General features: G+C 41.9%; 1 protein-coding gene across 1 annotated transcript in view; it reads left to right on the top strand.

Annotated features, from left to right (window-relative positions):
• The first annotated feature begins 365 nt into the window (after positions 1–365).
• The window catches only part of SLC35D1 (solute carrier family 35 member D1), an 88,602-nt gene continuing 76,360 nt past the window's right edge, over positions 366–12,607 (top strand). The window contains exons 1-7 of the mRNA XM_007959328.2: positions 366–568; positions 1,408–1,441; positions 1,539–1,625; positions 2,290–2,357; positions 4,757–4,828; positions 5,621–5,689; positions 10,640–10,742. Of these exons, the coding sequence (XP_007957519.2) occupies positions 366–568; positions 1,408–1,441; positions 1,539–1,625; positions 2,290–2,357; positions 4,757–4,828; positions 5,621–5,689; positions 10,640–10,742 (636 nt within the window). The remainder of the gene's footprint in view (positions 569–1,407; positions 1,442–1,538; positions 1,626–2,289; positions 2,358–4,756; positions 4,829–5,620; positions 5,690–10,639; positions 10,743–12,607) is intronic.

Here is a 12,607-nt window from a genome sequence, read left to right as displayed (position 1 = left end):
CAGGTGCCCCGGAGTAGTTCCCACCGCGTTGTGCTCCCTGTCTGCACAGACTTCGGGCCGCTGGTCTCCTTTCACCAGGCCCTCTCCAACCCTTGCCCTGGTCAAACACAGCGCGGCCCCTACCCTCTGATCACCACGTTGCGCAATGCCCGAGCCGAGCCTCCCGGGGTGTGAACCCCGGCGTCCCTGCCCCTGGGCGGGGACGAGAGGCGGCTGGGAGGGGAGCGAAGGCGGCAAGCATGCAGCTGACCCATTCCACCGGACCTGGCGCCGCGTGTCTCCCGGGAGCTGCCGCTGCAGGCCCCGCGCCGCTCGGCCCCTCCGCCAGGCCCGCCCGCCGCTTCTCACAGGCCGCCGCCGCAGCCATGGCGGAAGTTCATAGACGTCAGCATGCTCGGGTTAAAGGAGAAGCCCCCGCGAAATCCTCCACACACAGAGATGAGGAGGAGCTGGGGATGGCGTCGGCCGAAACGCTGACCGTGTTCCTGAAGCTGCTGGCTGCTGGCTTTTACGGCGTGAGCTCCTTCCTCATCGTAGTGGTGAACAAGAGCGTGCTCACCAATTACAGGTAGGGCCGAGGCGGCTGAGGCCGCGGAGGAGGAGCGGGAGGCGGCGGCAGCGAGGCGCTGGCCCCGTGGACTTTGGCTGCCAAAGTTAAAGATGAACAAAGTTGGGCGGGAGCGGGGGAGGGCGGGCAGTCGACGCGCGCGGCCCGGTGCGGTGGCCAGGGGCGACTCGAGCGGTAGACCCGGGTTGGCGCTTCGGACTGGGGCCGGGGTCCTGCTGCTGGCGCGGAGGTCGGGCCGGCGGGGCACGCGTTTGGGGGCACGTTCGGGCACGCCTGCCTTGCCCTTCTTGCAGCGCCTGGAATATCTTGCAGTTCGAAGCGATGGAGCAAAGTTGCTTTCGCGACTTTTTGGCCTCTATACATGCAAGCCAGGGAAGAGAAGAAGGGATATCCCCTGTCCTCCCAGATCGGAGTCTGGGACTTCAGTGGTTTCCCATGTTCGCAGACAGCCTGAAGGATGGGCGCATCCACATCCTTACTTACATTTACAATTATTCAGTTGCTGTTACTGGGACTCTGATACAGAAGTTTTTTTTTTTAAAGGGTGTGAAACCGTTGAAGAGATTTATATCTTAACTTCTTGAAATATCCTTGCCGGCAGTCGACTGATACTATAAAATCGGACAAGATGAGACAAGTGGCTGCCCAAGGCTACAGAATCAGCGGGGTTGTCAGTCAAGCGGCAGGGATTTTTCCCACAAGATTTTCATTTGGATAAACTACAGACGTTGTTATGGATGATATCAAAATACATATAGGGTTGCCGTTTCACAAAGTGGATTCACAGGATGACCTTTGAGATTGTTGACTCTGTCCTTTTTTCTTTCCCGTTTTTGTAGATTTCCCTCCTCACTGTGTGTTGGACTTGGCCAGGTTAGTTGGACTCTTCAGCATTACGTGGTTTATGTTGTTAGAACTTCTGTATGTGTCTTTATATGTGAAACAGTGAATCTGTGTTCCCTGTTTACAGATGGTGGCCACCGTAGCAGTTCTCTCGGTGGGAAAGGCGCTCAGAGTAGTCAAGTTTCCTGACCTTGACAGAAATGTACCTCGAAAGGTAAAAAAAAATAATAATAATAATACAGTGACACTCTATTTTATGAGAATAAATCTCTCTCTATATTTTTTATCAGTTTCTTGCATATTTTAAAATTGAAGCCTTGGAATCGCCCACTCGGTAGCAGATAGACTGGAGGGTAAAGAATAAATGCAGTAATGTTTTAAAGAAGTCTCATATTTTCCTTAAAATTAAAACGAAAATAAACTGGGAAGCTTGTGCTTTGTTTTGAATTAATGCTCACTCGTTAGGCGTACAATAGTGTGTCGTGCATTCATTGTTCTTTGGTTTTATTTTAAAATGCTTCTGCATGCCTCTGCTTGATTCCACATGAAGATGAAATCCTCGCCTTTTTCTGCTGACATTAGAACCATGTGCTAATAATATATTGTATTTTAAAGCAAATGTTGTTCTGTCCCACATGATTTGATCATGTTCATATTTGTTTCCTCTTTTCTTTCTTCCCTCACTTTCTATTTTGTGGTAACGTTTATCCAAGAGGAGTTAATATTGGTGGGGTGCTTTGTGAGGGCTTGTATGTGAGAATTAATCATTGTATTAAGTTGAAGGGATTTGATTATATAAACAAAACTGCTTGTTTGAAAGGACCTTATTTTAGCTGTCTTTATTATTGAGTTTTGTTATCCCTTTTTAAATTTTCTAGACGTTTCCACTACCTCTACTATATTTTGGGAACCAAATCACGGGACTGTTCAGCACAAAGAAACTGAAGTATGGATAACTTTATTTTACTTAGTGAGGTTAATATAATGTATTCTTAAAACTGTATTTGAATGTCAAATATTTAACATATTGTTATTGATTCTGAATAAAACAAAAGGACCAGGACACTTTTAAAATACTAAATAATGAAGAGTGCACCAAGTTTAGTTTAAACTCTGTATAAATGAGAAGTTTGAGTTTTCTTTGGTTTGGGTTTTTTTTCTCCCACTTTGCTGGTAATAGAAAATCCTGCATTGGGTGGTCTTAAAATGCTATAAAATAATATAATAGGAAATTTTCATTGTTTTTCTTTACCTGCATACCTGCTGTAATGGAGGATATTTGCTAGGTTTCCAGTATTTCACTTCTTTAGTACAGTTCACAGATAATATATTTTAGGTGAATTCCACATAACAAAATCAAAAGATAAGCACGAAAACTGTTGCAATTGTTCTTTTAACGGGAAGTAGTTAAAATCAGTTGCAATCCTGATACAAATATGATTAATATCTTTATACATAGCGGTATAAGTATGTTGTTGTTAGCTTCCTTTGAGATGATTACGATTCATGACTGCTCCATGTGTGCAGAGTAGAACTCCATAGCGTTTTCAAAACTGTGACCTTTTGGAAGATCTCCAAGCCTATCTTTCAAGGCTCCTTTGGGGGGCTTTGAACTAACTTTTCAGCTAGTAAGTTAGTTATTGAGCACTTAACAATTATGCCAATGAGGAAATCCAATGTAACTATTTTGTTGTTCTTGCTGGGTGGTGTGGAGTTGATTCTGACTCATTGTCACCCCAGATGACAGAGTAGAGCTGCCCCATAAGACTTTTCTGGGCTGTAGTCTTTATGGAAGCAGATTGCCAAGTTTGAGAGGGCTCAAATCTCCAACCTTTTGGTTAGCAGCCAAGTGTTTAACCTTTGTGCCACAATAACAGTCTTACTATCCTAAAAGAAATAACCAAATCCAATGCTGTGAAGTCAATTTCGACTGACAACAACCCTATAGGACAGAGTAGAGCGGCTCCACAGGGTTTCCAAGGCTGTAATCTTTGCAGAAGCATACTGTCACATCTTTTTCCTGTGGAGCAGCTGGTGAGTTCTAATCACCTACCTTTTGGTTAGTAGTTAAGGGTTTTAACTACTGCACCAACAGGGCTCTTCTTTCTACCCTAACCAAAAAGAAAACCAAAACCAGACCCACTGCCACTGAGTGATTCTGACTCATAGTGACCCTGGGACAGAGTAGAACTGCCCTGTAGGGTTTCCAAGACTATAAATATTTAAGGAAGCAGACTGCTACATCTTTCTCCCATAGAGATGCTGGTAGTTTTAAACCACTGACCTTTTCTTTAGCAGCCAAGTGCTTTAGCCACGGGGCTACCAGGTCTTCTCTTAATACTCAGTTCCTGTTCTCCACTTATGAATGTAGTGTGTATTGGGACGGAGGTGGGGGGTTGCTATTGAAATGCAACATTTAAGTAAACCATTTGAAAGAATGGCTCCATTTCTGCAAGAGCTAGTGCTCTGGAATACTGGAAGACCGAATGGGGAGATCTCTCAGGATATGTGGGGATCATTTCCACTTCCTTCAGACCCAATAAACCTGACAAAATAACCAAGATGGTATCTCTGGGGGATATTTTTAAGAAAGTCAGATTTATCTTGGGTAGGGCATCTTTTTCCATCTCATTACCCTTTTGAAAAGAAATGCAAGCTACTGCAGCGTGTACCTTGTGTAGAGTTTACTCTTTTCCATCCACTGTCATCCATCCATCTATTCATTCACTCATTTAAACCCTACCTTTGGTCGCCAACAACATATAAGGCACCTTGAAGTGTACTAGGATCTTATTTCCTGGGGGAGGTAAGGTATATTCAGAAATTACACTATTACAAGAGTCAGTATTTTTTTTATTAGTGCAGAGAAAACACTAGGAATTTAGAGGAAGACAAAATTACTTCCACAAAAGGAAACTCAAGGAATGTTGTATGGTGTAATATTTTCATAGATGTTACTTGGAGATTTGGAAAGGGAGATCAGTCCAGTAAAGAAAGGGAGGAGGAGAACTTTCTTTGTTAAACACTAACACATTCATAGTTCCAGGGTGCTAAGTAAAATAAGAGAGTGGCTATTGTTAGTATGTGATGATAGATGTACGTCTCTACCATTTTACAGTTTAGTTTGATGCTTCTCACCTATAGTTTTATAAAAGCAATCTTTTTAGGATTTCAAATAGGAATTATTTCTAGACTGAAGAGTTTAAATTAATCACAATTTAATCCAGCGTGGAATTTCCATTATAGAAGGATGGGATTAGCATTATTTTAAGATGCTAATTTAGAGAAACTTCGTTTAAAAAAATAGTTAGACTTTATTTTACCTTAATTCTCTTTTCTTTGCAGCTTGCCAATGTTTACAGTTCTGAGAAGGTTCTCCATCCTGTTTACAATGTTTGCTGAAGGAGTTTTACTCAAGTGAGTTAAATTTCTAATATATGTAGTCTTTCAGTGACTTTAATCACTTTGCAGATGTGCCCAGCATGTATCAGATACTGAAATTATTTGTCTTATTTCTATTTCAGTTTTTAAGAAGCTCAAGCAACTTTGTCCTTTGCAATAGGAATTGATATGTGGGAGTAGTTGGGAAGACCATGAATTGGTGCTTGGAAACCTATCTGAACATTGATTTATTTTCTAGAATTCCTATACCTACTATTGCCACTGGGTGAAGCCAGGTCAAAATCATAGCTCTGGTAGCATAGTGCCTAAGGCACTTGACTGCTAACCAGAAGGCTGGTGGTTCAAACCCACCAGCCACTCCTCAGAAGGAAGATGGGGCAATCTACTTCTGTAGTGATACTGCCTCGGAAACCCAAGGAGGGGTCGCGATATACAGAAATGCAGTCTAACTTATAATAATGGTAAGAATGAGAAAAAATGAAGACATAGTTAATAAAATGAGCTTTTGCTTCATTAGAGGGGTTCTTTTAAATATCCATTTCCTTGGAAACATTTAAAATAATAGTTGTTTATACCTTTCTAAAGAAAACGTCATATTCATATATATATATATATACTCATATATATATCATCATATTCATATATATATATATATATATATATATATTTGTGTGTGTGTGATTTAAAAAAAATTATTTTAGTTTGTCACTTATATTTTATTGCCTATGTTGTAAAATGAATGAATAACTGAATCCATATGTATGTACCCACACACACACACATACATATAATTATTTTATTTTGTAGGAAGACTTTCTCTTGGGGCATCAAGATGACTGTATTTGCAATGATTATTGGCGCCTTTGTAGCTGCCAGGTAAGATGTTGACTCATAGAAAAAACACATTAGAAATTACTAATAATTGTTGATACTAAATTATCAGTAAAAACAGTTATCTCTATAAGGAGCTCTGGTAGCGTAGTGCCTAAGGCACTTGACTGCTAACCAGATGGCTGGCAGTTCAAACCATCAGCCACTCCTCGGAAGGAAGATGAGGCAATCTACTTCCGTAGTGATACTGCCTCGGAAACCCAAGGAGGGGTCGCTATGAGTTGGGTCTGACTTGACAGCACATAACAACAACAACAACAGCATAACCTAAGTAAAATCATACCTTTGAAAAGCATCCAAAGACTCTTTGAAAGGTTTATGTGTTTTTGGCATATTAAGATCAGATTGGTAAAATTCAGAGTTTTGGGATTCTTAAAGGCTAAATTCATAGAATTTAGGATTTGTTACTATCTTCTACTTAGAACTTTTCATGTGGCAAATTCTTTTAGCATTTTACACATATTATTTAAGTATATTCTTCACAACCACTCTGAGAAGTATAAGTATAATTTTTCTATTTTATAGTTAGAGCGCTCTGGTGGCATAATGGGTAAGGCATTTGGCTGCTAATCAGAAGGTTGGTGGTTTCAACCCACCAGCTGCTCTGCAGGAGGAAGGTGAGACATTCTGCTTCTGTAAAGATTTATAGCCTTGGAAACCCAGTAGGGGTCACTATGAGTTGGAATCTACTCTATGACAGTAGGTTTTTTTGTTTTTTATAGTTGATGAAATAAAAGCTTAAGTTCAATTACTTGTTCGAGATCATGCAGGTGATAAACACAGAGTTAGAATTTGAATGTGTTCTTTGTTTCATGGTTTTATAAACCATACAGCATTCTTTTAATTTGCATGCTACTGAAGAAAATAATGTCTGCTTTTCTATGAGGTGAGGCAGATGGCAGTCATTTGCCTTGTGGATTAGTACATGGTAGCGTTGCTTTATTTGGCTTCACTTAAAATATGTCACAAATCCCATAACTTAATTAGAGTATTAAATATTAAATTACTAAAGCTTTTTCCATTTTTCTTAAGTTTTACTTTTAAAATGCATGAGAAAATGTACACTCAAAGATTCAGAAAATTAAAATGATTGCTAAAAGTCTTCTATCTACAACATTTTACTCAGCTCAGCGCATGCATTTATGAATTCTGCTTGACATATATTTTCCATCTGGGACTTCCAGCATGCTTCTTGGATTGAATCATTTACCTTTATCACATCCCTGTGGGATAGGTGACTGGAAATATCTTGAGTCAAATTCTTTTCAACCCTAAATCTCCAAGTGAAATTCCATCCTAAATAAAAGAGGATGGCATAGTTGGATTTTAGAGTTTACTTATATAATTGATTGCTTTCCCCTCTAGGTGATGTTGCCTCTTTTGGGAGAAATTTTATACTAGCCTCCTATCTTTCTTTTTAGAGGTGCTGTAGTAGTTCAGTTGGTGTGTCAACTAGGCTGGGCCTGGTTGAGTAGCTGGGCAGCTGGATGTAATATTCCCCATGATGAGACTTAATCAGCTCCATGGTGGAATCTACTGTGAGCAGCTGAGTAGCTGCCTTAGGGAATGTGGTCTGCTTCCTATATATAAGCAGAAGCCTTGGGGATGGTCTCTAGCTTGTGGCACGATTGGACCCTGCATGTAGCTATTTCGTTATTCAGCAGCCTGCCATGCTCTGCCGACTTGGGACTTAAAGAGGACCTAAGTTAAAGGCCTGCCGTGTGGTTTGGTAACATCGGGACTGTGCCATTTTATTTGGCAACCTTGGGCTTGGCAGTGTCAGCAGCCAGCAGCTGTCTGAGTGAAGAAATGCCTCTACCTCATGTGGGCCAGGAGCAGGAGGAAGAGCTAGACCCCAAGGTTGAGGGACTTTCACCCAGCACCTAGAGCCTGGCACATTGAACTTGAACTTAAAGCCTCCAAACTCTAAGAGAATAAACTCCTGCTTGTTAAGGCCATCCCATTTGTGGTATATTCTTGTCAGAGCAGCACTTGGTAACCAGAACAGAATTTGGTACCAGAAGAGTGGGGTGCTGCTCTGACGGACACCTAAAATGTGGAAACAGGAGTGGAATGTGCCCTTGACCCAAGACCCTGGTGGAGAGTTCCCGGCATAGGGCATGAGAGACGGCAGAAACAGAGCCAAGAGACTGGCAGAGAGATACCAGCAGAGAGACCAGCATGAAAGACAGCAGTAACAGAGCCCAGAGACCAGCATTAAGCAGCAACAGGCTTACCAGCCCATGGAGTAGAAAGCTGGGTGCCATTGGATAGGCGGCTTCCTGATGGAGTGGGTTGCCTTCAGGCATTAATTGGTAGAAGAGACCAGCATGAAATGGAGTAGCAGGTTGGCTGGCCCACGGAGAAAGAAAGCCAAGTGCTTTTTGGGCAGGAATTTTTCCAGTGGAGTGGGTTGCCTTCGGCATTAATTGGCAGAAGCAGAGAGACCAAGGAAATGGAAGCAGAGCTGCCTCAGCCTCAAAGGGTAGGACATGGCCTTTGGGGGTGGAACCACCACAGTCCCCTAGGTTTCAAAGAGCCAGACCTTCACCAACTTGGTTCTGGAGTGTGGGACTGCTCATTCTTGTGAGCCAGTGGGATGGAGCCATAGCCGCTGCCCAAGAGTGAGGGGGCGGGGCTGCCATGCCCAAGAGGGAGAGGAATGGGGCCCGCCAGGCCAAGGGGGTAAGGTTGCCACTTAGAGGCACTAGGGGACTGGAGCCACCCAGTGAGGAGAACTGTACAGATGCCAAGTTAACAAGGGGTGGAATTGTGGTAGTTTGGCTTGTGTGTCAACTTGGCTGGGCCTGGTTGAGTGGCTGGGCAGCTGGTGGTAGTTAATCCCCATGAAGAGACTGGCAGTCAGCTCCATGGTGGGATCTTCCAGAAGCAGCTGGGTAGCTGCCTTTGGGTATGTGGTCTGCTTCCTGTATATGAGGAGAAGCTTTGAGAATGGTCTCTAGCCTATGGCACGCTTGGACCCTGCATGTAGCTGTGTTGTTGCTCAGCAGCCTGGCCAAGGGCATGAGTTCACCACTTAGAGAAACTAGGGGACTGGAGCCACCCAGTGAGAGAGATCTATACAGATGCCAAGTTGACAAGGGGTGGAATTGTGGTAGTTCAGTTTGTGTGTCAGCTTGGCTGGGCCTGGTTGAATGGCTGGGCAGCTCGATGTATTATTATTCCCCACGATGAGACTGTTAATCATCTCCATGGTGGAATCTACTGTGAGCAGCTGAGTAGCTGCCTTAGGGATTGTGGTCTGCTTCCTGTATATATAAGCAGAAGCCCTGGTGAATGGTCTGTAGTTTGTGGCACACTTGGACCCTGCATGTAGCTGTGTCGTTATTCAGCAGCCTGCCATGCTCTGCCGACTTGGAACTTAAAATGGACTTAAGTTAATGGCCTGCCGTGTGCTTTGGTAACATTGGGACTATGCCATTTCATTTGTCAACCTTGGGCTTGGCAGCCTCAGCAGCCAGCAGCTGTCTGAGTGAAGAAATGCTTCTACCTCCAGTGGTCCAGGAGCAGGAGGAAGAGCTAGACCCCAAGGTTGAGGGGCTTTCACCCAGCCCCTAGAGCCTGGCATTTAGAACTCGGACTTCTAGCCTCCCAAACTGTAAGAGAATAAACTCCTATTTGTTAAAGCCATCCCATTTGTGGTATATTTCTGTCAGAGCAGCACTAGGTAACCAGAATAGTGCCCTGCAAGTTTTTGAAACATTTCCTTAAAGCTGATGAAGCCTAAAGTTGAACCAGTCTCCTCAAGGCTTACTCTGGCCTTTAATAAGTTTCTGAGCAGGATTGCTATCTGAACCAGCTTTGTCTTACTACAGCTTTTGACTTATTAAAGAGATTGGGAAAAATCTGAAGATAGTCAGGTAATGGTTGCTTGGGGAGAGAGGTGTGCTTTAGGCTCCTATTACCGCTGTCTTGGAGTTGATTTTGACTCATCCTGACCCTATAGGGCAGAGTAGAACTGCCCCATGGGGTTTCCAAGGCCGTAATCTTTATGGAAGCAGACTACCACATCTTTCTCCTGTGAAGCAGGTGGTGGGTTCAAACTGCCCACCTCTTGGTTAGCAGCCTAGCTGCTTAGCCACTGTGCCAATAAGGCTCCTTGTGTATTAGGCTGATCTTGTCTAAACCTTCAGTGGTATAGAGCTCTTCAGAAGTCTAGGTTCCATGTGATTTACTATAAGTGTATAGTATCTTTTCAGAATTATAGATGCTAATGTAAGCTATTTAGCCACTATTTTAGCCAGGGTGCTGAAGTATGATGAAGGCATACTTTTGGGGGGTTTTCATTTATTCTGTTAAATTTGCTTGTTCTGTTCTTCTGCGTGGTACTCTACTAGCTACCAGAAATTGTGTTTTCCCCAAATCTACTTACAATTAGCAATTTTTAAAATATTAGTGCTCCTACTATGTACTTAAACATTGGTCTAGGTTGATATCAGATCTAAGTGTGATGTACCCTTTGGAAATTCTACTCAGTGGCCCAACCATCTTTGTAAGATGATGGAACCCTTTGTGTGACTCTTTGGGAAATAACCTTAATAACTTCATCCTTTTGGTTTCCTTGTCTATGAAGTTGAGATCTGATGCCTTCTGCCTACTTCACAGATGTACTGTAATTGTAAATTTGGTTTCTTGTTTTTTTAAGTTTGCATTCAAAGCAGTATGCTGTTAACAGAAATGATTATTACTAATAATAGTTAAGTTTTAGGGTTGCTTGTTTCTGATGAATCCTTTATTGAATATGAAATTGGAAACTGACCAGGAATCAGGAATTATAGTAGCTGATAAAATGCCTAATGTTCATTTACCTAGATAAGAATATATTGTTGCAAATATTGTAGTTTGAGCATATTTAAAACTAAATGCAGGTTCTTTAAATGTGTATTGTTACTAATTGTTACTAATGTTTTGCAGCTCTGACTTGGCATTTGATCTGGAAGGATATGTTTTTATCCTGATAAATGACGTCTTGACAGCAGCAAATGGTGCATATGTAAAACAAAAACTAGATTCAAAAGTAGGTAGCAATCTAAAACTTCTTTAATAGATATTTACTGATGTTGGGAATAATGTCAGTGCATCAGGGAAAAAGCTGGAAATAAAAAAAATGCTTAGAAATGGGAAAGACATAACATAGGAGTGCCTCTGAGAGTAAAATTACCTGTAGTTTGGTGTTCACATAAAGAACTTTTTTTTTTAATTAATTAATTAGTAATTGGATTTTATTGCTGGCTTTTATGGAAGGAATTGAGTGAATATTGCTTGGAGTGGGCCAGGAAATGTAAGAGGTGTTGATAGGAGAAAAGTACCATAAATGTTCATGGCTTTGTTCCAGAGGTGAGGGACTTGGGATTAGGAAGAAAAATATCTAGAAGCCCTTGGGCAGACTTGAGGGAAAATGAGTGCTGAGTGTGGTGACAGAGCAAGGATGGCCTTTGTGTGTCTGTGCTACAAATAGTGGACAACATTAAGGAGCATCAGGATCTCATTGTCAGCAGCAACACTTGGTTCCCTGGCCTAGATCTCATGTACATGGACTTTGTTTATCCAGCTTTTTGCCCACAACTGGAAGCATGTGCACAAAGGCTTCACAAGGTATTTTTGTTTGTTTACTATATACTTTGAATATGCTGTTGTGTGCCATCCAGTTGAAATTTTATTTTTAGATCAAGGCAGACCATCAGAAAGCTGAATGTTTCAGCCACATTGCTTTTATTATAGTTTGTTATGAGATTACGTTACTGTAAGAAACAGCTATGTGAAACTCAACTTTATGTATCCATACAGTTGTTATTGAAGACTTCGTCCTTTACATTATAATGTACCCTACTTGAGGACCTATATGAGATACTAATCTTAGATGTCACTGTAGTTTTTCCTAAGCAGTTGATGTATTTTTATCTCATAATTCAATCTTGTAACAGACTCTTGGTTTATCTTACTGTCCTACCCATATTTTCTTTTCAGTCAGATGACCTAATCTGCATGTTTTTTTCAGTCTCCTTTATTAATATATGTACAGTATTTGTGAAACTACTTCCAGTCCTTTTTTGGAGCTCAGACTCATGAATAAATACAGATTCCTTACCTACTTGATGGCAGTATTAGTTAATATCCAGTTGATATGGTACTTGCGTGGGACAGTCTTGGCCAGGGGCTTTGCCTTCTCCAAAAAAGAAGCATAGATTGTATGGCCTTCCCAATAAACTTCAGTCTTCTTAGAGAATGTCTTTTTGAATATCCTTCAAGAACTAAGGACAATGCAGATCTGTTTCCAGCAAATTTTCTTTAAATATACCTTTTATGACATATCTTCCATTTATTTGCCTTGATGACCCTGTATGATGATTGTATTACGTAGTGCCTAAGGCACTTGACTGTTAACCGGAAGGCTGGCAGTTCAAACCCACCAGCCACTCCTCAGATGGAAGGTAGGGCAATCTGCTTCCATACTGATACCACCTCGGAAACCCAAGGAGGGATCGCTATGAATCGGGTCCAAGTTGATGGCACATAACAACAATAACAACATTTTACTCCCAGAAGAGCCCTTCATTCAGAAATGAGTTATGATTTATTTGTACTAGTTAGAATTTTTAAGCTCAGTGAGCTGCTTTTCCTAGTCCATGGTTTAGAAGCAGCAAACTAGAAGGTAGAATTCTATTTAGTTTCAGAGAGGTTTACCATCAGTAGAAAAGGTCTACTCACACCAAGGGAGACATATAGGAAGACTATAAAAAGCAGATGTTGTTAAGTGCCGTCGAGTCATTTCCAACTCATAGCGACACCATGCACAGCAGAATGAAACACTGCCCGATCCCGTGCCAGCCCCACAATCCCTGCTATACTCGAGCCCATCATCGCAGCCACCGTATCAATCCA

Source organism: Orycteropus afer, unplaced genomic scaffold (assembly GCF_000298275.1).
Source record: "Orycteropus afer afer isolate SDZICR_OR568_19922 unplaced genomic scaffold, OryAfe1.0 scaffold00016, whole genome shotgun sequence".
Taxonomy (NCBI): Eukaryota; Metazoa; Chordata; class Mammalia; order Tubulidentata; family Orycteropodidae; genus Orycteropus; species Orycteropus afer.
This window is presented reverse-complemented; position numbering and strand designations above follow the sequence as displayed.